This window comes from Macrobrachium nipponense, chromosome 21 (genome assembly GCF_015104395.2).
Source record: "Macrobrachium nipponense isolate FS-2020 chromosome 21, ASM1510439v2, whole genome shotgun sequence".
NCBI classification, from domain to species: Eukaryota; Metazoa; Arthropoda; class Malacostraca; order Decapoda; family Palaemonidae; genus Macrobrachium; species Macrobrachium nipponense.
In genome coordinates this window covers 10,118,006-10,145,251 of record NC_087212.1, presented here as the reverse complement: position 1 = coordinate 10,145,251, position 27,246 = coordinate 10,118,006, and the positions used below count along the sequence as shown (strand labels likewise).

General features: G+C 37.2%; 1 protein-coding gene across 1 annotated transcript in view; it reads right to left on the bottom strand.

Annotated features, from left to right (window-relative positions):
* Positions 1-2,714: 2,714 nt before the first annotated feature.
* The window catches only part of LOC135197773 (uncharacterized), a 46,643-nt gene continuing 22,111 nt past the window's right edge, over positions 2,715-27,246 (bottom strand). Inside the window, 3 exon segments of the mRNA XM_064224866.1 lie at positions 2,715-6,559; positions 9,234-9,990; positions 12,383-12,575. Coding sequence (XP_064080936.1) covers positions 5,464-6,559; positions 9,234-9,990; positions 12,383-12,575 — 2,046 coding nt within the window. The 3' untranslated portion in view covers positions 2,715-5,463.

Below are 27,246 nucleotides of genomic sequence, written 5' to 3'. Positions count from 1 at the left end.
GTAAAGTGTATTTCCCTCCCTCGTATTTGGTAGATGATGCCTTTTGAAACACCAAGTTGTAATATGCTGTATGTTTTTGTATTTATGGACAGCATATGCCTTTCGTTCTTAAATTATACAGCAACTGGTGTAAACTTGATGCCTTCACCATTTTTATTACACATACGTATATATAATAGACAAATGGGAACATATATGTAGTAACGTGAACAAAGCAATGGCAGAGTACGTACATTCGTATTGCATAAGGTAATTGATATAGCATAGATATACATTATACTAACATAATTATGAACACACACACAGGTTACTTAGATTACTATCTCTCTCACACACGCAAATTACGTAGTTTACTATCTCTCTCTCTCTCTCTCTCTCTCTCTCTCTCTCTCTCCTCTCTCTCTCTCTCTCTCTCTCTCTTTCCTATTTATATACAGTACATTTCCAACTTTACATTATACTTTCACAGCTATTTTCGAGTCGTCTCCTTCAAAAGGGATAAATAGAAGTTAATTTCTTCTGCCGGATATCTGTTGAATATTTCAAATTCATTCCTTCCCCCTTAACGGGGACATAACTCTCGCGCTCATAGTTTTAAAGGCGAAGTGATTATCATTGCATTTTGTGTGTGACAGGCCTACGGTTGATAACATGTCCAGAGTGATGGTTGTGTCAGTATAGGGTTGTATAATGTGTATGCATTTGCCTTTGTTTAATGAATACGTAAGTCGGTACACGTAATGTAATTGGATGGGATGAAAGTGTATTATCTTCAATACATAATAGTTATGTAATTTCTGGTCTGCTTCTGAAGTAACAAGATTTCGAGAAATCGTAAATCTAATTAGCCAGGAACTGAATTACGTTAAGTGTTAGTAGTAGGTATCAGACAAGTGATTCTAACTCGATTGACCCAGACTAGAGAACTGACCTCGACGTATAGGGTCGCTTGTCACAGGAGGAGGTCGTGCCCAGAACTTATTTTGGCGAAAACTAACACGAATATTCGTGATTTTCTCATCAAAGAAACCGAGGTTGGTTCACATAATACTTAATGCCAAAATCTACCCACTTACTAATTCCATGTTAAGAAACGTTGCAAAGTTCTAAGCGCTTTTAGTCGTGGCAATTGCGCATTGATGTTTGTCTGTCTATATAAAAAAGTAAAAACCAAAGAATCGTGACCAGGGCTACAAGAAGGAATTCGTAAGAGAGAACTGCGGTTAATGAAATAGTACTATTAAGTATGGGCTAATATCTAACATGAGAGGTTCTAAATTAAGGAAAGTGTCTCCTAAAATCGTGAGCAATTATAAATTTTTTTCAACGCACGAACGACGGGTGTTGCGGGAGACTCTAGTTGGAAAGTGGTGTACAATATGGTAAAAATGAGAGAGAGAGAGAGAGGAAGAGGAGGAGACGGGATGAGAGAGACGAGAGAGAGAGAGGAGATTGAGGAAGAGAGAGAGAGAGAGAGAGAGAGAGAGTTATTTATTTACGCTTCTTTTAAACACACAAGGGTCAGATTTACGACAGTGCAGATAGCACCTCTTGCTTGTGTAGCCGATGTTTACAACAAGTTTATAAACCTCAACTTTGATTTAGGTCAAGAGAGTAGTTACGCTGCTGGACTAGTACTATGTGGAAAACGGAATTCCTTCGTTCTTTGAACTGAAGCAGCATTTTTTGCCTTCTTTTTTTATAAGTATCCTTTGTTGCCAAGGGAGTGTGCTGTCCGGTGTCCCCATATGAAACGTGCACCATCTTGGCCCAGCGTCGAAATTAAAAGAATGTATTGTATGTAATTTTTGTTACTGGTTTGTGACTTTCCATAATGGGGGCTGAGGTATAACAACAGCTAGGTGGTCTTATGCGTGGAAGAATCTCTCTCTCTCTCGCTCTCTCACCTGGTATAGTTCCTTGCAGACCAGTTTTTGTGCGCCACGTTCTTTCAACTTGAAAAGGTTATAATTTAGGACGCAAGCAGTTGTTTTGTGAATGAAATTGCACCTCCTGACCAGGCCGTTTTAATGTGCGCTTTTAAATTCTTTATTTTTGTAGATGTTGGGCTGATACTTTGACTACCTTACTGTGAGATGGAAGTGTTTTGACCTTTTAAGCACTGTATTAGAATAGATGAATTCTTTCTCGGCTTTATTAGCCTTGTTTTCGGTTAAGGTTAAGGACTCTTGACTGTATTCCCATTAAAATATCTGGGGGAACATAACGAAGGTTCATTAGTCTGCTGTAACTTTGGCCTGTAGTGGCACATGCCATGTTTGAAACAATCCAGAGATATTTTCCTGATTAATTTCTTGATTGTGCAGATACTAGTCACTGCAGAGTATTACTGTAAATATATCATTAATATTAAAATTTCTGTTTCTTGTAATTTCTTAATGTTTATTTATGATTACAAATAATAGGAAAGAGCCGAAGACTCCATTTAACTCGAGTTCACTTCTGAAGTAGTGGTCCTGGCGTAGAGCTTAGAACATGGCAGCATCGTTCATTCTTTGGAGGTACTGGAAAGGAGAAAAGGTTCTTGGACCATCAGAATCTTCCTTCATTGAGTAATTAGTCTGTGAGTACACATACCTAAATCTCATTTCACTCTCCTTTGAAGGGGACAGATAATTCGAAAATGTCAGCATTTTCTTCCAGTCCAGTTCTTTCCGATTTATAAGTGCTCGTCATCTGAAGAATATTTTTAGGTACTTGTGATTAGCTTCGGGAACTGAACTATGGCATCCATGGCTAAAAAAAAAAAGTGGGTCGAACTTGCTGTTAACTCAAGCTAGGTATACTTTCAGGTTTGAACCCCTGTGTTACAAGATGCAAAAGAGACAAGGCCAAGCAAACATATTTTATAAGCAAATTTATTTTAAAAAATTAACAATGTTCGAGCAATAATATAACCATGTTTAAGGCCTCTTCCCACCGCTTTAAGCAACCCAAATGCTTTTTATTTACAGACAGATAGTTCTATTGCTACAATATTTACATAAAAGCCTACTGGATACAAGCTGCCCATATTGCAAATCCCACCAGAATTAGAAATTGATAAAACATGCTCAGCTGAATAAAACAATTGGCATTGATAGAATTTGTATATCAGTATTAACTTATTCCCAGGGAGTCAAGTTCAATGAGAGACCAGCAAAGTTCAATGAGAGACCAGCACATATGTTAAAATTGGTGTACATTTGTGGAACAACTGAACTCTGATTTGGAGGATCATGTAAGTTGCAAGTTTCAGTACGAAATTCCTTTTGGGCTCAAATTTCAAGGATGAGTGAACTCCTTAGATACCCTACCAATGTAGCTTGGCTTTTGGTTTGACAATTGACACACTGTTCGAGTTATCATTAGATCCACATTAAAAAGTAATTCGAATACAATAATATTTTATACAGATGAGTCACATTTTTTGGCTCACTAGGGCGAGACTTCATTATTTTCTTTAAGCGAGGTGAAATTTGGAGCTACGTTAAGTTGCGCAGTTTGGAAAATTGATAACAGATAAAACTAAACACAGCTTAGGATAATAGAACTCTGTAAACATTAGCTGCTTCTGAGGACATAACTTCTTGGGACAAAATGAGTTGGCCACATGAGACAAATTATTGTTCAAATTTTTTCAATATAAGGACAGGAAAATGAATAATCCTCTTTGTCTGAAATTGCGAAGCAAATTGTAAAATGGATTCCCATTGATAGCTTCAGAAGGTAATGAAGTCAGCTCTAAGATCCACTTGCCTCTAAAGCTCTCTAATCAGAAATGTTAAACATGTATTGTAGCACCAAATCTTTTCCAGTTCAATCGCCTTTCTATAAATGAAAGAAAATGTGGCTGTGCTGTGGCTCCTGTTAAATCCAATTCTTAAGTGGATATTAGAGACTGCTATGCATTACAGTTAAAACAAAATTTTGAGATAGGAAAAAAATCCACTATCAAAAAATAGAAAGCTGTATTTTGGTGTTATGTTTGATATCTCGAGTCCTGCTCACTTGAAGAAAACAATTCACCTGGTGCAAATATTGAGATTATCAATCTAATGCAGCACTTGATATGGATATAAGATCAGTCATAACAAAAGTATGTCATTTAATTATTGATATAACAAAGTATTACTTCTAACGGAGAGGTACAAGTAAATATATAATAACCAAAATAAATTAGGTAAATAAATAGCATAAATATTAACATAAAACAAAACAAAACTAATGACAGTCATGAATTAAACAACAGGAAAAAGAAAAAAACTACAGCAACAATTTAACACTAATGTCACGCGTAAATAAATATGTCATTTGTGGAGGAAGCAGGGTGTTGCATTATCCTATGACTGCCAACAAGGTATTTTTGCACAGCCCATTAAGAGATCCTTTTCCATGCTGTTTGTAAACGTTAAGAGTCAATACAAGGGTTTCGTGATACAGTATTTGCAAAATTTCCTGTCTTTGTTGAAAACAAGTTCCATACTGTGCCAAAGAAAGTCCTTCCTTGCTCTTCATTGATGTTAGGCAGTTTCTAATAAACACAAGAGCTTATGACAGTAATAAAAGGCTTTTTAGAATATAGGCTAATTTGGAATATATAATTCATCAAAATCAATGAAGTCCTTAATTATAGACTATGCAGGTTGAGATGATATTAGAAATACCAATCATGCACCAAGAAATTGGCACTAAGAAATTTTTTTATCACCGCAGGAGAACTGAGAGGCATACACATGTGAACATTATCACAAATGGTTACAAGAATTAACTATAAGATTAAGATAATAGGAATGACATTTTTAATATAGTAATACTATATATCTATGATAAATGGCAACAACTTCTTAAGCTCTAAGCCTAAATAATACATTAAAAACAAGCACATAAAGTATGCTCAGTTTTATTTCCTAATTCATCTCCTGTAACACTTACAAATAACATGTATGATACCTTGAGAAATAACATCACTGACAAAATTGGAACAAACTGTGTTCGCTTTTCAATAAAATAATTGTAATACGTATTAGTGGCAGAAGACAATACTTATATAAAAGACTAAAATTCAGCCTCATGGTATACTATACCTATTTTGGTATGTAAGAACAGCAGTGTTAGTTGCATTATTTTGAAATGTGGGATTCATACTGCCATTATAGTAACAGTGACAAAATTACAGTATGTGAATTAGTACACAGACATTACCAACACATGCAGGATGGTTAATACTTGTAGTTGCAGTTACTCTATTAATTTACTATTTATTTTAAATGTTTTTGTATGGCCATATCTTTATACAATAAATACTGTATTGTACATATACTATGTAGAAGAAACAGTTTTATTGTATTTATATTTCAAAATAAACTTCTTGGATTCTAGACAGTGGACTGATGTACTGAATACATCAATGATTTACTGCTATTTTAAATAATTTTGGCGAACCCTGCCTATGTGAAACGGCTAACCACGTCTCCATGAATGGTGCATTCGTGCAGCCCTTGATTTTTTGTCTTTAGAAGAATCAACTTCCCTGTTTGTAAGGGGTTGATCATGATGGGTTAGTATAACGTCTAGTAAATGGTCTGGGGGATATAAGGTTTGAATAACCTCAGCATTAGGTGGGTCATTCTCCACCAACACAGCATGAGGGTGTTCATTTGCTATCAGTAATTCATCATCATCTGGAGGCAACTCTGTGACTAATTGTGCGTGTGGGTGGAGTTCTGTTATGATATTTATGTTTGGTGGTTTTTCTTGTATGGTCAAGATAGGAGAGTGAGTCTGAAAAGAATCTGGTGTTGTTGAAGGATAATCATCAACCGGGGACACTATGTGATCTTCCTTATTAGGATATTTCACAGGTGTATGGCTTACACCCAGCTCGGAAGATTCCTGGGAGAGCATAGCAGATGGGGTGGGTCGCTCATTTTGCCCATCTACTCCTTGTATATGTCCTGCTACCAGTGTCTTATTCTTGATTGTAGTCTGCATTAGTTCAACGTAAGGAGTGGAAGCCTGAGCTACTTGTATCTGTGACAGGATCTGCTGAATGAGTGGTTTGTGTTGTGGCTCAGGGCTAGGCAATTCACCACTCTCTATGACATCCCCTTTTATTGGCTCCTGCCCCGCTGGCTGTAAGAAGGAAGCATGAGGGAAATTGCTGAGCACAAACTGGTTTTTATCTACACCAAGAAGTGAAGCTTCTGTGATCTTGTCAATCATTTCTGGAGTCAAGTGTGGCTGTTCTGTGGCATCCTCAGGCGAAGGTTTTTGTAAAGCATTGATGGTATGCTCGTACAGCAGCTGCCCATAGAGCTCGGCTTGTGCAACACAAGAGGGCACATCTCCACCAAGCACTAAACAAGCATGGAGGACCGGGTAGCTTGGTGCAACTGTTGGCTCTGGCTGCTCAGTGTTACCAACATTGTCACCTTCTCCAATAAGAGCACTACCATCTGTAGTTCCTATCCATGAAATTGAAACTGCTCCTTCAGAAGGAGTAGGCCGTGGTGCTGGCAGTGGGAGAATGGAATCATCTGTATTATCTCCGTCAGTGCTGGAATAAATAAAAGAAATTAATAAAATGTTAAGAAATAGAAAATTGTAAATTAAAATATTTTTATATTATCAGAAAGCACTGTTCTGATAAATTTTCATTCCAACATTTCAGTATCTTAACACATTTTGCAAGACTTCAACATATCAAAAGTAGTTATAGTACTATTGTTAAAACTACAGTATATAGCTATAAACAACATGATCTTTATTTGCAGAGTGACAAGTTTGTTTTTCTGTAATGACATGGAAACCGACAAAGAAAGGAAGATTTTCAAGTGTGACTACATATTGCTAAATTCATGAGAATATCTAAATAAAATGAGGGAGTTGCACTATGATGTCATGTCTAGTGGCTGGACAATAGACTGAGATGGACTATACCTGTGATGAAAATGGATGAGAAAGCGAGTGATTAACATTAAAGTAAGTAGTAACGGGTAACAGAAGTAGCAAGATGTAAATGGAGACATAGACCAGGTTGAAATTTAAATAGGTGAGCATAAACCAAAAGTGTCTGGAAAGTAGGAATTTTACACTTATTCTTGTAAGTACAAGGAAACTCTGATGTGAAATCATTAGTATGTTGATAAGGTAATTCTTTAGGTCATTCACACACCTTTAGATTTTGCTCTGTTCAATTCATCACCTTGCTAAGTTAAAGTGCTACTCGGGGAACAGGGTTCGTCTGATTTTAAAACATTTTGATTAAGCTTAACTGAATGTACACTTCAGAGAAGTTATTTCCAGAATGATCTGTTAGGCAAATTGCAAGCCTGTAATGTTAATTATGCTGGCCTCCATAACTGAGCATATTGCAATTGCTAACTACATCTCTTAAGAAAGGACAATACCACTTTCCATCAAGTTTTTTGCCATGCAATTAGTAAGTGTGTTGGGTTTTTTTGGTTCATGGTGCATAATGACCAAAGTTAACTGCAGATTTGTCCATTTTTATACCTAAGCTTCCTTCTCTGATGGCCTTCCTTGTGGACATTTTTGGATATTTCACATATCTTGCTGTTTCTTAATTAACAGTATATCATCCAGTGCTGCCAGAAACTTGATAATGTTTTAGTATTGTAAAATTTCATATATCCTTTTAGTTGATGGTGTCAGTGCCACAGGTTTCCAATCTTTTGTTTAGCAATATTACGAGTGCAGTACGGAACTGAAAGAAATTCTGTTTGGCAATCTTCCGTAAACCCAGTTTCAGCCGGGAATTTTCATATTTGCCTATAGTGCCTGCAGCTGCCTCACTCAACTTGTTATCAACATCCACATTCCATTAACGTGCCATATTTTCACATTAACGAACACCAGTCTTTTGTTTCCTTGACTGAAAAAACTGTGAAAATGAGAACTCCTGGAAGCTCCTAACTCTACAAGGAGGTACAGTGTTATAGTTAGTTGTCATGCACCACTACACTAATTTTCTGACAAACAGTATTGCTTTTCATGTTTATGTATCTTGACCTTTAAATAAAGTCATTTTTCTCATCCTTTCATTATAAAAACTTAACAGGTGTTTAGGTTTTGGGCCATGCCATTTCCTCTGCATCTGTCTTGGATTATAGCTCTCTTGCATAAAGATACACTGATGCAGATTTTTGAGGCAGTTTTTTCTTTCTCTGAATTTTTGCCTTGGGTATGCTTACTAGAAGGGCCCAGGATGGCAGGTGGTTTATCAAGAGGTTGCTTTCTCCTTATCTATCTTCTCTTTACCTTCCAAGTTGTAAAGGTTTTTGGTATGTTTTACCACTTCTTTGTTCCATCTGTTGCAATCCGGACTGAGATTATATTTGTTTTTACCATTTTCTCATGACCATCAGTTTCAGTGCTCATTATAGGAAGTGGTTCAATTCTGTTTTTCTAACTGATTGTGATGGCTGAGGAGCTTTACATTTTACTTCTGAATTTGCCCACAAGCAGCTTGTACATGAGGAGATGTTTTAGTTTCTTTGATTAAAACTGTGCAGTCTGGAATTAATGTGCTCACCTTGTAACACTTATATTCCTGCAAGAATTTTGTTGTTCAACATGAGCTCAAAGTGATTGTTGAAACTTGGTTACAGTAATTGGTGGTAGGCAGGTAAGGCAGCATTTTCTATCCAGCTGCCTTGCTGGATAGATATTAGAATTGTGATCTGCGTGACTAGATTATTGAAGTTTTTATTTTATCTTTATGTATGGTGAGCGATTTTCATTATGGAAGTAAACAAGAGGTGAGATCTTGTTGATGTCAAGAACAAGTAACCAGAGTGGGTGTGTGTTATGCTTTGTCCAGTGTCGATGGCTCTCCATGGACCTTGTTCATTCTGCAAGGGTAGGTCCTGCAGCCCTGACCCATCCTGCAAGGACTGCACTGGATGGTTTCCTTTGCAGTGAGAGAAGTTCATCAAGAAGTGGAGATGCCAAGAGAAATGTTAACCTAAAGAGATGATAATAATGATGATGATTCTAGTGATAATGTTTCTGAAACTATTCAAGGAGGCAAGTCATGTACTAATGTGAACTTAAGTCTAAAATAATGCGGTGCTAAAGCTATTTTACTTTAAAAAACTGCATTTTTTAAAGTAAAATTAAATGGATTTGAAAGAAAAGTCTTTTTGAAGTGTAACTGATTTGAATCTCAAGAAGAATGCTTTAATGTATAAAAACAGAAAAAAACTTACGGAGTAAAACTAGCTTGCGAAATGTTGGACACAATCTGCCAGACTTGTCCATCTATCAAGAGCGTCTCGTGACTGCCTTCCGTTGTTTCACCTTGTGTAGAAGCCCCAGTCACATGCCCGTATTCTTTATCCGTTGTTGATGAAGGTCTTATGACGGCGGCTCCACCACCTGGAACCACTGGAGAAATAACTGGAATGGTTGGAAGTAAATTGTCTCCTGATCCAGCTCCATCAGTTGGAATAGTTTCGCTCCCTGGAACCTCTGGAGGGGCAACTTGAGGAGGAATAACTTCTGGGGGAGAAACTAAACCTGGAGTATCTCCGCCTCCTGAAGTATCTCCTCCTCCTGAAGTATCTCCAGCTCCTGGAGTACCTCCAGCTCCTGAAGTATCTCCGCCGCCTGAAGTATCTCCGCCGCCTGAAGTATCTCCGCCGCCTGAAGTATCTCCTCCGCCTGAAGTATCTCCGCCTGAAGTATCTCCGCCGCCTGAAGTATCTCCGCCGCCTGAAGTATCTCCGCCGCCTGAAGTATCTCCTCCGCCTGAAGTATCTCCGCCTGAAGTATCTCCGCCGCCTGAAGTATCTCCGCCGCCTGGAGTACCTCCATCTCCTGAAGTGTCTCCACCTCCTGGAGTACCATCACCTTCTGGAGGAGGAACACCTTCTTCTGTTCCGGAAGCTGCACCAACTGGCCCATCCAATATACCAGCTTCGTCTCCAGTTAACACAGGGATAGGTGAATCACCCGTCACAGACGCTGCGCAAAAAAAGGAGGCGTGATGATTTTACTAAAATCATTAAAAAAATATTTTTATTAATATATTTTATCTTAAAGTGTACCACAATATATCTTTGGTATTTGTACCCAACATAACTTGATAATCTATAACGATACTGGCAAACAAGAAAAAGATCCTTAGTTCATTGCAGGTGTCACAATTATAGTGAATTATTATGAGGTTAAATATAAGATTGAGTTCTTATTGTTCTACTGTATTCTTGCAAACGGCATTTTCTTTTCATCTTGAAAACTGGTATAAAACGGAGCTGCAAAATATACTTTATAAGAGTGAATGACTAAAAAGGAAAGTTTTTAGAAAACTATTTACCTCTCCAATTGGAAGTAGAATACTGTAATGGATATCATAAAACAATTATGGATATAAAAAAAATCACCATAACGTGACTGGAATATCTTGAAGTAATAAAAGTCCACACTTATGTAAAATGTGTATTAAAAAGACTTAAAAGACGGGAGCTTTCGTCTACTTGATCAGCAGACCTCATCAGCTGTACTGACTTTTCCTTTTTAAAAAATGCAAAAAATTACGAAGGACAGGCAGGATGCTGGAACCGTCTCCAAATATTTTAAGAATATTTAATACACATTTTGCATAAGTGTGGACTATTATTACTTCAATTATGGATATAGTTAGAAAACTGCTTCAAACCATACCATAAGACATGCAAATGTATCAGTGGAAGACCATAAGAACATCTTGGGGAAACCTTGCACCTATTTACTTATATTGTTAACTTTAGCTTAGAAAAAATGTAAAACGCTTAGAATTTTTTTTTTTTAAATATACAATGTACAAAAGCTGAAAAGATGGTCAGGTCAATGGTGGTTATAAATGCGTGTCCAGAAAAGTAACTGAATTCGCTTTTGAAGCCAAGGTTTCTTTTGGATGGCAGGGTAATGAGGTCTACACCAAGCCGCCTCTCCTTTCGCACTGGCAAGGACTTTTGATGTCAGAGGTCAGCTTAATCTAAAGCGACCAACCTTCAGGCCACGTCTGAAATAACATCCAAAGGTCCTTTTCTCTTGACCTTGGTCTAAAACACTTTCTGAGTAATAGTTTGGACATTTATCTAAACAAGAACTTCATTTTGAAAGGGCAATAGAAGCTGTAAAATCAATCGTATTCACGTTCATTCGCATTAAAGTTATAAAAAATTATTTTTTGAGATTTTAACATTCATAGTTTCAAAACATTTAATCCTATTTCAGTTGAAAGGAAGACGAACAGTTAAAACACTGATAGCAGAACCTTGGGTTCTTCCACGTTACTAAATAAAAAGAAAATTAATTATCTTTCTCGTCTCTCTCAGCATGACATAATTTTACAAATGTCAACACCAAGATATATAATATATACTAAACCACGAAATTGCTGTAGTTGTCTGGGATAACCTTTCACAATGTTTCCATATTGTAGTTTGTACTTTACAACTGAATACCGATTATAGTTCACTATAAAAAAATGTAACGTTTTCTACAGTTCAATCAAAGAAAACTCAAAGTACATGGGTGACATGTTTAATGTTTATTAGAGCCCTCTTGTTTGTGTTTGTCGTTTGAATGGATGTATTCAACAAAGTTCGATATCAACACTCAGTGGTACGTGTATGACGTACTTTGTGGACATGCTTGAAGAGATGCTAGAAGTGCTGTTTCAATTTAAAACCAACTTCGAGGAGAAACAACTTTCCTACCATGAATTGGAGAGGAACGAGTTCAAAAGTAATTAAGACGAGTTGGCAAAAAAGGGAGGAAGTCATATATATATATTACTTTGTGAATCTACTCGAAACGTTGCATCACAAAATAGAAATTAACGTGTTGTTTTTATTATTAGTAGACTTAACTTTTAAGAGAAAACACTTTCATAGTGATTTTTAGAGGAAGTTAAAAGGTGGCTATACTCATATCTCCAAGTGAGTTTGGAAACGAAGGAGGTGAGTAAATCATATTGGGATAAAATCAAGGCTGGGATTAAAGATAAAGAATATATAGTATTAGTATGTGGTTGTTAGTGCTCGGTGTTTGTGTATAGATGAGGGTTGGGTGAGGAAATATAAGATGTAGTAAAGCAGAATGGTATGATTTGCGTAGTTTTTCCATGACAGAAGGAAAGGTCGATATCTGAGAGGACGGATAGGGCAGCTGAGAAGAGAGAGAGATGGAAAAAAAGATGGTAAATAATAAAACGTAGATGGAAGAAGATCAACCGGAACCTAATGAAAATTTGAATTTGTTCTACGGGAAAGTACGTGTTAAAAGGTGAAGGAAACTTAAAAAGGCTAAAAGATACGAAGAAAGCAAAATAACAACTTAAGTAAATAATAACTATATCTTAGTCACTTACGAGGTGCAACCTCGATGGGGGTGTCGCCGGCGACGCTGGCAGCGATGACGCTTATTCCAGAACTGCTGGAGGAGGACCCTCCTGACGAAGAGGAGGAAGAACTGCTCCCTCCACCGCCCCCGTCGCCATTGGGGTTGATGATGATTCCCGGGTTGAACAAGAATCCGGAGAACGTTGCATAGGCGAACCATCCCTGAAAGCAAGAAGTGTTTATCAATTGATGTTTGTGGATACAAGAACTCTTGAAAAATGGAATATGGAAGACTTGGCAACTGAGATGTAGTACGTCTCCTACACAGTTCTTAAACCATAATAGCGTCCTAATCAACCTTTTCTCCTACACATACTGCGCAACTTTTTATCATCATCTTTCATTTAGACTCAAAGGTTTAGTCACAGATCTACCAAAGATTTTCAGAAGCTTCACATCCTTACACTAACTGGAAATACTATTGGCAAACTTCAATGACTTCCTTTACCAAACCGTACAACCTGAAGTATTGGTCCTTCTCGTACAGTTGACTTTTATAAGCGATCTATTCATGCTTATGTCTTAAAACATTTCTGTTGTGCTACTTGAACAATGTTTAATTGTAAACAAGTCAAGGTTTAGCCCTTGGATATACCAAACATCAATCACCCATAAAATTTTTCCACACTGTTTTGAAAAACTTATATTCTAAACTTTGCACATGCACGCACATTCATGGAGTCAAATGACACATCATGGTAATGCATACATAGACCGTATTATTAATATATTAGCGAAATGGTACCTTTAACTTTTGTACTACAGCGAAAACACTTGGCTGTGACGTTTCTCATTCTATAAACCCTCAAAAACTCGTTCGCCGCAATATAACTTATCCTTTCCATCCTTGTAACCGTGCCGCCAGTTTCTAATACACAATCTATCTATCAATAAACCAGTCAATTCCCAGTAGGATCAAGTAAAATTCCAAGAACACTGTGTCGGGTAACGACAGAAGAATGCAAGAACAAAATGCGAGTCATAAGAATAATCAGGGGGTCTAAAAATGTAATGAGACAATTCATGAACAAATGCGCTAAAATAATGTATAGTTTAAGTAATGTTTTTTGAACTGCACACAGGTTTACCTAGTCAAACGTTCAAGTTAATACAGTTAGGTTTTACCGGTCAAATGTTCAAATTATTCAGACCAGAAGCAATGATACTACAAACTTTAATTGGTTCACGTCGGCTTTTTGTTCGCGATCAATAAGCTTCAAAAGTCAAAACCATCATAAGTCTCCTTAATTCATCACACATGGCTGATGTCATGATGAATTCAACACATCAGCAAGGCAGTTACAGCTGATATGCCTAATGAACCTTGAAGGCTCAAGGTTGAAAGGCCCACCGCACCCAACCATCTCCACAAAAAGTGATATGAAGTCACCCAGTTGAAACGGCTGTGCGTAAATCTGGATTTGTCAGTGAAATGTGAAAAGTCACGTCATGTATGAACTGCGTTGAGGTAATCAATCTATCACTATTAATTTAGCGTAAAGAGAGTTCGGTCTAGATCTTCAACTTCTGAACGTTCTGAATGGTTGCTGTCGTTATTCAAAATTCTATTGTTTCTTGTTCAAATGCATAATTAGACAGGAGACTTTCGCAGAAGACATGATGCGCTGCCGGCCGAACTTCTCATTTTTATAACGAGCAAACTCTTTCATGAATATCTTGGCAGATATAACAATCTGGCAACTCCTGGCGAGGATTGACTCTGGGGAGTACTCAAGTCACAAGTGAAATGTTTCCGTGGGGACAAATAGTCTACTTGGAGAAGATTTCGACTGATAATGAATAATGTCAATGTCAACTAATGCTTGTATTTGTAAAGTTTCATCTAATTCTGTTAATTCGTGTCTGCGATATTCAGCCAACAAACAAACCCAACGGTGAAAACAAACTCGCAGCTTAACAGACGTAATAGACCAACTTAACAATCACTGTCAATCCTTAATTCCATTAGTCTCAGAACGTATTGATGTAGCACATTTGGACACTAAAGTCACGTTCTTAATGAGATTACAACTTACTTTCTTAAAATAAAGTTATTTATAACATTAGGACTACTTCGCCATAGTTTGCTTGATTAAGCTGTCATAGCTTCTATCTTGCCTACGGAAGGAAAGTTATAAATTCATTGCAACCACCGGCACCGTCAACAACAACAACATAAGGCGAAATCTAGAGGGAGCCAAACTTCTCATTTTCTCCGGTGCTATCCCGTGACGATCCTTCATAAAGCGGCAATGAGAGCGTGGTAGAGATAATCTCCAATGAACAAGAGTTGAATCATAAAAAACGCGAAATCAATTACGCCAACGTCTCACCGGGGGGAATTGAACGGCGCCATTCAGGAATTGTGAATGGTCTACTCGTACTAGTGAAAAGTTCTTGATAGCGTTACATTCTGCTAGATTCTTTTAAGCTTGGGTTTTATTAAGTTTATATATCTTATATATATATATATATATATTATATATATATATAGATATATATATATATATATATATATATATATATATATATATAACCATTTTTCATCACAGCAGTTGGCTTCCACAAAAAGAAATTATAATATTGATTACTTCCACAGCGTTCGCTGCTTTGTATAACAGCACATATGTAGGCTCACCAGCTACGTGCTGAATCCCCTTTTACACAATATGCCACTCAACTCGCGTCCTCACACACACAAATATATATAGTGTATGTATATATATATATAAGCCACAGAAAATGAGTCGTGGGGGGTTGGGGTTGGCCCACAAATTTCCACTCGAGTCATCGTCACTCTCCTTTTCAGCAGAGCTCGATGACTGTCATCATTCGTATATTCGTGAGTTGTCATGACTTGCCAGCTGAAAGAAAATTCAGGTGTAGCTTTTGTCATGACACTCGGCTTTGAGGAGGACTTGATTGTTTTGAGAATAACTACAACGAGCGGAACATGGCGAATCATTTCTCTGCCTATAATGTAAATGTTGTAGTGATAGTATCGTTTGCCAATAACAACTAAACTATTATTATTATATAAGGAGCAGCTGCAGCTGTTTTGATAATAATGATACGTCTTAGCATACGATGATTCTGATTACCAGCAGCAATTACATCGGATTAAAGTTTTATTTACAAAATACACACACAAATAAAAAATGGACCATGACATCTGCTTCTTACGACACAAGTTATTAATCTTACTAAGAGCACGGCATTTAAGGAAAAGAGATCACTTAATACTCAAAAACATAAAGAAAGAAAAAAATACGTAACCTTCTTGATCCTTCTTCCAGAACAATTCCTTCGGTGCATTTAATTTATTGAAGCTTGGGAATGGGCTGGTTGGCAAGGAGTGGGGGGGCTAAATGGGGGGGGGGGGGGTGGGGGTCGTGGTTAACGGCTTCAATCTAGGAGGCGTGGGGGATGGTGTAGGAGAAGGGGGGGGGGGAGAGATGTGGTCCTGGGAGGTAAGGATCTTTAATTTTGGCGAGAATAATCGCGAAAATATCCAGGCTTAATTACGCGGAAAAAGGCAAAAATAGACTTTCCAAGAGCATATATATATGTTTTTTTAAGGGTAGGGGGCGGATGGTAGGGGGAGGCAGGGGAAGGGAGAGAGGAGTTGGGGTGGGGTGGGGGGTTAAAGAAGACTCGTATAGGAGAAGGAAGAATGTGCAATACTTGTTAACTGGATTGTGACACGGCGACATTACCCGTCTGCCATGATTACAATGTTCCTTCGTCTCGTTGTCATGACTCTGCTCCTCTCAACATGCGCTTGCACACATATTCATCATTTCTCCACATTCTGCACCCCCCCCCCCTCTCTCTCCTCTCCCATCTCATCTCTCTCTCTCTCTCTCTCTCTCTCTCTCCTCCTTCTCTCTCCAAAAATTTCGACTCTCTCCGTCTCTCTTCTCTCTCTCTCTCTCTCTCATTTCGACGGGTCTCCAGGGCATGGCATTTCTATTTCCGGAACTGCCAATTGGTTTAAAAAGCGTGAGAAACCGGAAATGCAAATGTACCCATCGGCGTAAAAGAGAAAGCCCACGAAAAGGAGCAGGTAGTTCCTGTACTTCAGACGGTATGTTTGAATTGCACGTTGCATCAAAAGCGCGCTCACGCGTGCATACACACACACACACACACAACCTTTTTCAGGTAGCTTACCTTCTTCAACTTCAATCTCAAGTGAGTTATTTTTAGCTCCTCTGGTGCCATCCAACCCTTCCCCACAACTCGTAAGGCAATCTTTATTTATTTATTTCATATTGCTCCTTGTTGGATGCCTTCGGTCACAATCGCCTGTCGTAGGTATAATTCCAACCAGCTTTTGTTTGTTTGTTAGTATGGTGTTTTTACGTTGCATGGAACCAGCGGTTATTCAGCAACGGGACCAAGGGCTTTACGTGACTTCCGAACCACGTCGAGAGTGTACTTCTATCACCAGAAATACACATCTCTCACTCCTCAATGGAATGGCCGAGAATCGAACTCGCGATCACCGAGGTGGGACGCCAACACCATACCAACCACGCCACTGAGGCGCCAGCTTTTGTTTGAAGACCCTGTAACACTGAAACAGTCACTAATTCGTCTCTCTCATGTTCAGAGATTCTTTGACCAGTGGCATTTCGTTCTTAAATTTTCTTTATACATTAACCCAAACCTAGAGTTCTCATTTTAAATAACAGTGCTTACTACGATTCACCGCATTTATCATCTCATTAAACTGTAATGGGCGTTGTGTCCGTCCGTTTGTCATTCAATCACGGCCAAACAGCTGGTCCGATGGTCATGAAACTTAGCAGGGTTATAGTGGGGACCCTTAGGATGGTTTATAATGGGGTTTGATCCTACCTCCCCCTACTCCGAAGAGGGTGGGGGGGGGGTGAGAAGGGATTCCCTGAAACGGAGCTGGTTCTGCCCGTGAAACGGGGCGGGTTATGCCCGTAGATTTAGTTACTTTATGACTTTATCATACATAATAGTTGAAAAACACTAGCGAGTCCCTTATATGAAACAGCAGATGAATATGCTTTTAATAAGGATTGGTAAATTGCTAGTGGTCATAATATTCATAACTGGTCATGGTATTAGCCTATAGAGCACGGTATTTATTCTCAGTTAAAATATTTACTTTTATAGACCTCAAGGAAAGTCAAAACGTCTACCATCATAGTAAACGAAGTCTTGACATTTCTCTTCCCATGTAGTGGCCAGCAATTTCTATACTGACCTAGCTCTAGTTTCCACCAGTCATGAGACTCTCAGTATCGTAAAACTCCTCCATATAATAAAAATGCTCTTCAACCTTTTCAGATCAGTGATGGAACTCCGTGAAAAATCGGCAGGAATTTAAAAAGAGGTAACAGAACGTTGATTGGACCCAGTAAGGTTATTATTATATTAGTGTTAGTATAGTAAACGTTGCCCCAGTTGTGGCAAATACTAATCCTAGTTCGTTTATTGACAGAATAAACGTCTTTGGTCTGATCTCTCCATTGCAGTAGTTATCGACCCAAGATAAAAGGCAAGTTTTTTTTTTTACGATTATAATGATAAGTTTTCTCCGGATATCAGATGCTACGCGCCATGATGAGAAAATTGAATGAGATACACAAACTGATAGCACACGCAAACGTATCTCTCTCTCTCTCTCTCTCTCTCTCTCTCTCTCTCTCTCTCTCTCTCTCTCTCTCTCTTTCTTTTGTATCTTAAAAAGTCCTTAAAATTATAATTACCTCTTTTTCTCAAGGGAACCTCTCTCTCTCTCTCTCTCTCTCTCTCTCTCTCTGTATCTTAAAAAAGTCCTTAAAATTTTTTATAATTACTCCTTTCCTTTTCAAGGGAACCTCTCTCTCCTCCTCTCTCTCTCCTCTCTCTCTCTCTCTCTCTCTTCTCTCTCTCTTTCTTCTTTGTTTATTTCTTTTAAAAACAAAAAGTCCTTAAAAATTTAAATTAAACCCTCCTTTCTCTCTCTCTCTCTCTCTCTCTCTCCTCTCTCTCTCTCTCTCTTTTCCTTTTTGTACAAAAGTCCTTAAAATTATAATTACCTCCTTTTCTCAAGGGAACCTCTCTCTCTCTCTCTCTTCTCTCTCTCTCTCTCTCTCTCTCTCTCTTCTCTCTCTTTGTTTATCTTAAAAAAAGTCCTTAAAATTAAATTACCTCCTCAAGGGAAACCTCTCTCTCTCTCTCTCTCTCTCTCTCTCTCTCTCTCTCTCTCTCTCTCTCTCTCTCTTTCTTTTGTATCTTAAAAAAGTCCTTAAAATTATAATTACTCTTCCTCTTCTCTCTCTCTCTCTCTCTCTCTCTCTCTCTCTCTCTCTCTCTCTTTTGTCTCTCTTTCTCTCGTCTCTTAAAAAAGTCCGTTAAAATTATAATTACTCCTTTCTCTCTCTCTCTCTAAAATCTCTCTCTCTCTCTCTCTCTCTTAAAAAAAGAACCTCCTCTCTCTCCGAATATCTCTCTCAAGTCTTCTTCTTCGTCTCTTCTCTTCTCTCTCTTCTCCATCTCTCTCTCTCTCTCTCCTCTCTTCTTTCTCCATCTCTCTCTCTCCTCTTCTTTATTTTTGTATCTTAAAAAAGCCCTTAAATTTATAATTTTACCTCATTTTCTCAAGGAACTTCCTCTCTCTCTCGCTCTCTCAGTCTCTCTCTCCTCCCTTCTCTCGATCTCTTCTCCTCTCTCTCTCAAATCATATTAACTTCTTTTGTCATAAAATCTTTCCAAGTGACATCTCTACATCTATATAAAAAAAACTTAAAACTTGAATTGCTTCCTTGTGTCATAAAACTTTCATCTCTCGCTCTCATCACAAGCGATATCTCTCTCGTCTCTCTCCTCTCTCGCTCTCATAATTTTGGTCTGGAAATCTATGATTAGCAATTTCCATTTCCACGTAACTATGCCAACACAGAAGAGGATGTGAGTGGCATCTCTTCCCACAATGAGGTCCAACCTTCCACACTTCACAAATGAGACTTCCCAAGGAAGCAATGTCCAAGTTTTGACACTTACCACAACCGCAGTGGCCCTTAATGAATTATATTTTTGCTGGGTGTGCGTGGATTCCAAAGAAGAATCTTAATAAAAAAATCAAGAAAGATTATAATGATGAGAAGAGAATGGTTAAAATGTGTGCTAGGAGGGTCAATGAAGAGGAGGTACGTGGGAATTAAGGGGAGACAATATAGCAGTGATCATGATGTGGGTCTGGTATAGATTTAATTACGCGATGAATTTCTGTTACTCTGAAACCTCCATCAATATGCTAAGATGGAGCTTTTCCGATAAACGCATCGTACCTCATGTATAATGAAAGTCCCCCAATGGCCACGTAAGACGAATAATCAAGTATCGAATTCATGAATACTTAAAAATTTACAACGCGTTATTCAACACGACTGAAGGACTGATCACGACGCTCGACAGGAAAATATAATAATCAGGTAAAATATGAATATAAAGTGTCTTATTCGTTGTCTGCTTACATCCGAATTACTCGAAAGTCAGTGGCTTTCGTGTAATATTAAAATTGTGTTCTTTTATTAAAACAGATCTGCCTAAATGGCCTTCACCAACGAAAACCGAGGTAGAAACCAAAAACGCACACCTCCTAATGTTCTGTGGTAGAAACGGTGGGCGCAACGCAATGAAAAAAACACTCTACGTCGTGAAAATAAGTTTAGTGGTTAAACTTGAGTTGGAACTGATTTCTGAGCGCCATTAAACATTAGCCAAAAACGCAAAGCGTTTTTGTGAATAAAAACGTGAAAGCATTTCGCGCGAACATTAAACAATAATCAGTATTATTTTATTCTCTTTCTCCTAGTGCTCATATCTGCAATGAAATGCTTTTAAAAACGACGAATAGAGGGAGAGGATAATTGCAAATCAGAAATATATTAAAACAGGCAATTTAATAATGATAATATTAGGGAACTCATCATTAGTAACTTTAAAGACATATATCATTTTACATTAAATACGACACCGACAATATCTCATTCACACTTTTTAAAGTAAAAAAAAATAGAAGTAAAAACTGACGAGTTGGATTTACTTGATGCTTAACAAAAACTTTCTGTGTAATTATCAACTAGTAATAAAGTGACGTAATAAAAAAAATTATTAGCGCATGTAGCTTTCAGAGCGTAAGCATGAAAAAATTTCAGGATGGCGAATTTTGGCGAATTATGAGAGAGAGAGAGAGAGAGAGAGAGAGAGAGAGAGAGAGAGAGAGAGAGAGAATATCTACATGAAAAAGGAAATATAATAGCGATGGTACCTTATCATCAGAAAATAGTTCAGACTATAGCAAAAAATAAATTATATATAATTCCATAGCATTCTATATATAATTCCATATAACCTATATGGTGAATGTAGCAATGGCGACATTAATCTACTTACATTATTCTACTTACAACATCGAGTATGCATGCATGCGAGAAGGAAACATGCATGCGAATAACAATAACAATAAAAAAAATCCACTATCGGACCCAAATTACTTGACACGTAGCTGACATATCGAGTGACTACGCAGAACGACAGAATGGGTGACAGCTACGCTAACCAGATGGACATCTGAATTTTCCTTACGCTAAGTTAGCTCAACCCATGAGTTACCTTTTGCTATCACATCGTTCAGGGGATCTGCTCCAAAGACCCATTTTAAACAAGTACCGACCTCGAAGAAATATTTTATTACCCATTCGATATGTTCAGCGATCTTGTGAGAGCGATAACCGACGAGCTAAGCGTACAAAAGACCTCTGTGCCTAAGATGACCTCAGCAGTGGATTCAATAAATCTAAACCTAATCGTCCTCTGTTATATCTTCAAATGATTTTCGACATTTAATCGATATTTAAATGTATTTCTGTTGAGAGGAATGTCGAGGCTTGTCGATTAGTCGTCCGTGACGTGAATTCAATAAATCGCGCCAAGATTTGCCAGTGGTAATCTAATGTCACGGTTCATCACCCACGGTCACTTTTCGCTTGGGTGTCTCCATTGTAATGCAAGGATGGCACATGACTTGTGGTCATTCTATTCTTGCGATTCTAATGTCTTATTAAAATATATTTTAGTAAACTTTCCTCAGAGAGAGAGAGAGAGAGAGAGAGAAGTTAAGTATATCGTGGTTTTACCAGACCTCTGAGCTGAACAACAGCTCACTTAGGGCTGGCCCAAAGGATTAGATTTTATTTTTTTTTTTTTACGTGGCTAGGAACCAATTGGTTACCTAGGAAGGGGACCTACGCTTATTGTGGGATCCGAACCACAATATGTCGAGAAATGAATTTCTAATCGCCAGGAATAAATTCCTCTGATTCCGCACAGGCGGCCGCTGGAAACGAACTCGGGCTACCAGATTCACAGTCGAGTAAGGATCCCACTCACCCCGAGAGAGAGAGAGAGAGAGAGAGAGAGAGAGAGAGAGAGAGACCTTACCTTACCTTACAGACCTTACAGTTCGTTCGGGTTGCCCCAGGTCCCTCAGTGTGAGGCACCTCTAATGTCTACCAGAGAGTTGCTAGTACAATCTTCCGGTATATTTTGCATCTTCCAATCTTGGATGGTCTGGGATGCAGTTTAGATATTTGTCGAGCTTATTCTTAAACACATCTACGCTCACTCCTGATATATTCCTCATGAGCTGGCAACGCATTGAATAGACGCTGCATTATCGATGCTGGTGTGTAGTGGATTAATGTCCTGTGTGCTTTCCTTATTTTTCCTGGTATTGTTTTGGGCACTATTAATCTACCTCTGCTTGCTCTTTCTGATATTTTTAGTTCCATATATTTTCTGTTATTTCCTTCTATCTGTTTCCATGCCTGAATTATCATGTAGCGTTCTCTTCTCCTTTCTAGACTATATAATTTTAATGATTGTAGTCTTTCCCCAGTAGTCAAGGTCCTTAACTTCTTCTATTCTAGCTGTAAAGGACCTTGTACACTCTCTATTTGTGCATATCCTTTTGATAGTGTGGGTACCATATCATATTGCAATATTCAGTGGACTACGAACATATGTTTTTATAAAGCATAATCATGTGTTCAGCTTTTCTTGTTTTGAAGTGCCGTAACAACATTCCCATTTTGCTTTACATTTTGCCAAAAGAATTGCTATTTGATCATTGCATAACATGTTCCTATTCATCATCACATCAAGGTCTTTAAACTGCTTCCTTATTTGTGATTGTCTCATTATTAGGTCCCCTATATGCATATAGCTTTCCTTCTCTGTCTCCATAATTTATTGATTCAAATTTTATCAGAGTTAAATACCATCCTATTTTTCCTCTGCCCAATCATATACTTTGTTAAGGTCTTTCTTTGTAGAGCGTTCCTATCTTCATCACAAGTAATTTCTCTACTTATTCTTGTGTCATCAGCGAAACTACTCACTACGAATCCTTAACATTACTGTCTATGTCTTTCAATCATAATAACAAACAGTATTGCAGCTAACACCGTACCTTGTGGCACACCGGATATTACCTTGGTTTTCATCCGATTTCTCATCGTTTGCAATAACTATCTGTTTTCTGTTGTGTAAAAATTCTTTTAACCATCTTCCTATTTTATCTACGATATTGTGTTTTCTAATTTTCTTTGCTAATATATTATGGTCTACTTTGTCAAAAGCTTTTGCAAAGTCTAGATATACCACATCTGTTTCATTTCCGCTTTTCATATTTTTGAATATGTTCTCACGGTGGACTAACAGTTGGGTTTGTGTACTTTTTCCGGGGTACGAAACCGTGTTGTCCTATATTAAACAAATTATTTTTTATTAAATGTTTCATAATATTTTTCTTCATTACCCTTTCATACACTTTCATAATGTGATGTTAGACTCACAGGCCTATAATTACTTGCCTCAAGTCTTGATCCACTTTTGAAAGTAGGGGTGATATATGCTAATTTGTGCTCATCATAAATCTTGCCTGTATCTACACTTTGTCTTAATAATATTGCAAGTGGCTTTGCGATAGAATGAACTACTTTCTTTAACAAAATAGCAGGGATTCCATCAGGCCCTGCAGCAGCTCCATTTTTAATTTCATTAATTGCCTGCACAATATCAGCTTCATTAATTTCTATGTCAGCTAAATATTCACTATTTTCGTCCCTACTTCTATATCATTATCTTCATTATCTATTCTAGGGGTGAATTCTCTCTTATATTGTTCTGCCAGTATGTTGCAAATTTCCTTTTTTTCATTCGTTAATCTCCCTTCAATTCTTAGAGGGCCTATTTCTATTCTTCTTTTATTCATCTTCTTCGCATATGAGTATAATAGTTTGGGGTTTTGCTTGATATTTAATAGGGTTTTTTCTTCCAATTCCCGTTTTTCATTTTCTTTTGATTGTATAATCTTTTGTTCTGCATTTTCTATCTTACTTTTTAGTTCTATAACTTTCCATGCATTTTTTCTTTTGCAAGACCTTTTTTCCACTTTCTGATTTTCTGGAACAGATCCTTCTGTCTCTTGGTATGCATGAATGATGTTTTACTTTCTTCTTCGGTATATATTATCCACTATTTTCTCTAATATTTTATATAATATCTCCGTATTTACTCTTATGTCATCGCTTACGAAAATGTTATCCAATCTTTGTTTAATTCTTCATTTATTTCTGACCATTTTATATTTTTACTGTAGAAGTTGTATTTTCCATATCCTTCCCACTTTTTCATTTCTTGCTTATCTCTGTTTTCACTTGCTTTGGAATGAACTGTTAATTCTATGACATTATGGTCTGAAATACTCGCATTATAAACTATTATTTCTTTAACATAATTCACCTCGTTCACAATACTAGGTCTAAAGTATTTTCCTTTCTTGTTGGCAGGTGATTTATTTGTTGAATGTTGTATTCTAGTAGCATATCTAATAGCTTTTCGAATTGCCTCTTATCTTCTGCACTACTATTACTCTCTTTTTTTATATGTATGATACATCCACAATCTCCTATTCGTTCTTTTCCATTCTACGAAAGGAAAGTTGAAGTCACCAGATAGGAGTAATAGTCCAGTCCTTGTGATTTCTACATATATCATCCAATTTTCAATTATTAAGTCAAACTCTTTATTATTAGGAGGTCTATATATTACTATGTTCATTAATTTTTCAGATTCAAATTCTACCGCTATTAGTTCACATTCTGAGTTACTATATTTCTACATATATTTTTCCTTGTTTTTTGTCTTTCCATATATTGCGGTTCCCCCTTGATTCCTATTTTTTCTATCTGATCTATAAGTTTGGAACCCTTTTATTTGATCATCATTCCCAGTCTCTTGGGAATACCAGGTTTCACTTATATTCATTATATCTATTTTCTTTTCAATTTGGGTTAGTTCTTCTAAGTACTCTATTTTTCTTTTTGAGTTACTCGTAACTAAACCCTGCGCATTCATCACTATGATGGTTTGCGTGTTTTCTCCTTCATTTAATATTGGTAGTAATAAGGATTTTCCCATGTCTCTTTCCTGTTCTGGTATGTTGTTCTTTTTTTCATTTCCAGAAATTCTGACATTAAAAAAATCCAACTTTTCCATAATATTTGATCTTCCTTCATCATAATTATTCATTTTGTGTCTGAATCTGCAATTTTCTCCGTTTCTGCAATATCCTCTTGCATAATAAATACAGTTATTATCCCTTGAGTAGAATTTTGGAGCTGATGCATTGAAATTTTTTGCTGACATCTCTGCATATCTCATTGGTGGTTTGCTTTTTCTCTTTTACCTGATATTCTTGATTTCTCTCTTTATTTGTTTCTTTCTTATTTGATTTTATTACTTGGTTTGGTTATTTATTTGATTATGATTCATGGCTACAGGGTGCATATATTTGCATTTTTTGTCGAACTTACATCCTTTTCCTTCTTTTAGTTTTTTGCATATTTTTGGATGCAGATCTCTGCAATCATCCCCTATCCATCTAGGTATGCACATTTTACCATATATTTCATAGTTGTGACATACCTTAGGATGTTGTGTAACATCTTTCTCCAAATCTGCAATTCCCTCTTTTCAAAAGGTTGCAGATTTTGTCTTTCTTGTCTATTTTTTCCTCTTTCCCGTCATTGTGTAGATCTGGGTAGAGCCTCTTCGGGATTTGCTTTTCTGTTGCCATATCGTAATTTATTTCTTCGTAGGTATGCTGCTTTATTGCCTCATATGTAGTATCAATGAGTATCTCTGCATCTACTTTTATCTTGTTCTTTGTTTTCCTTATTTTTTTTCTGTCATTTCATTTTTGTTTACTTCTCTTTCCGTTTTCCTCTTCTTCTTCTTCTTCCTCTTCTTCTTCATCCTCAACTATTTGTACATTCAATCTTGATTTAATAACATTGTCTATCCATGATAGACATGTTGAACAAAAAATTCTTGTATCTTTTCTCATATCTTGTATTACCTCAGCACACTGTGGATGGGTCGGAATGTGCATGCAGCACTTTTCTGATTAGGTTTTATGGATTGACTATGCTATACCAAACCTTACACAGTTTTGCATGCTTTTGGCATTCTTTTCTTAATGCGTCAATTAGGATATTCACAAGATTCACCTTATTCATTTTCTTTGTCGGAATATGTTGGTTTATGTATATTTTTTCTTTATGAGTCTCTTGACCACTTGGATTTTATTTGGAACTTCTTCAATTATTTTCAAGATGTTTTCATTAGATTTGTTTCAGTTGAAGGATTATATCCTTCTAATATATCTATGAATGCTTTTGTATCTTTTTGGTTAGGACTGTTGCTGATTTCATAGATGAGAAATGCCAGTTCCCTTCCTGCTACCTCATCGTATTGCGAATCTGCTAAACACGCTAAATTACGCCATCTCTTCTTCCCGCAGTTTGGAACTTACTGCCATCTTGTTCTGATTTACAGTATTACACTTGATAAACTAACTTAGAAGACGCTTTAATCCTACTATTTACACACTAATCTTATCACCGATAGTTCACGAACACTTCTAGATATTTCTCAAATTCTAGTCGTATGTTAAACTTGTGATATCTGTTGATTAATCTGACTTCACGCGGGAACGTCCTCACCAAGCAAGCATGGCTACTACGAGAGAGAGAGAGAGAGAGAGAGAGAGAGAGAGAAACACGTTAAGTGGAGCCATTTAACTAAATTTTTGGTTTTATAAAAAAAAAAAAATATTTCTATTTGGAAAAACTTATTAAAACTTGAATTAACTATATAATTTGCGTTTACGTCGTCTCCTTAAACAGCAGAGTGTGTGTGTGTACTTTCAATACAGTAAGTATTTGTACACAAACAGCATAATGCACGCACGCAACATTGCATTTTTTCTTTTACTTTGGCCGATCATCTGTTCCTAATATTTACATTTAAAACAAAGTCCAACAACAATCATCAAAACGCGCGCACACACACACATCTCACACACACACACAGAGAGAAAGAGAGACCAAAGTCGACAAAAGCAAGACACGACCTAAGAGGCAAGAAGTAGTGTTCAAGCACCACTGAATAAACAAAAGTTACTCAGAAGTTATTCAAACCTTTAACAAAAGGTCGGTCGGTATCCACGACATAAATGTACCCAGTCTGGATTCATTTCGGCTGGATTTAAAATAATTTTTTTTTTTTTCCTTTTTGCATTCACGTCAATAAGTTACGTCTTTTGTCTCCCGATTTCCTGGAGTTAAACTAAAGGATTAAGACAAGGCGAAAAGAACCCCTCTCTCTCTCTCTCTCTCTCTCTCTCTCTCTCTCTCTCTCTCTCTCTCTCTCTCTCTCTCTTTAACGTAAAAATATAACAATT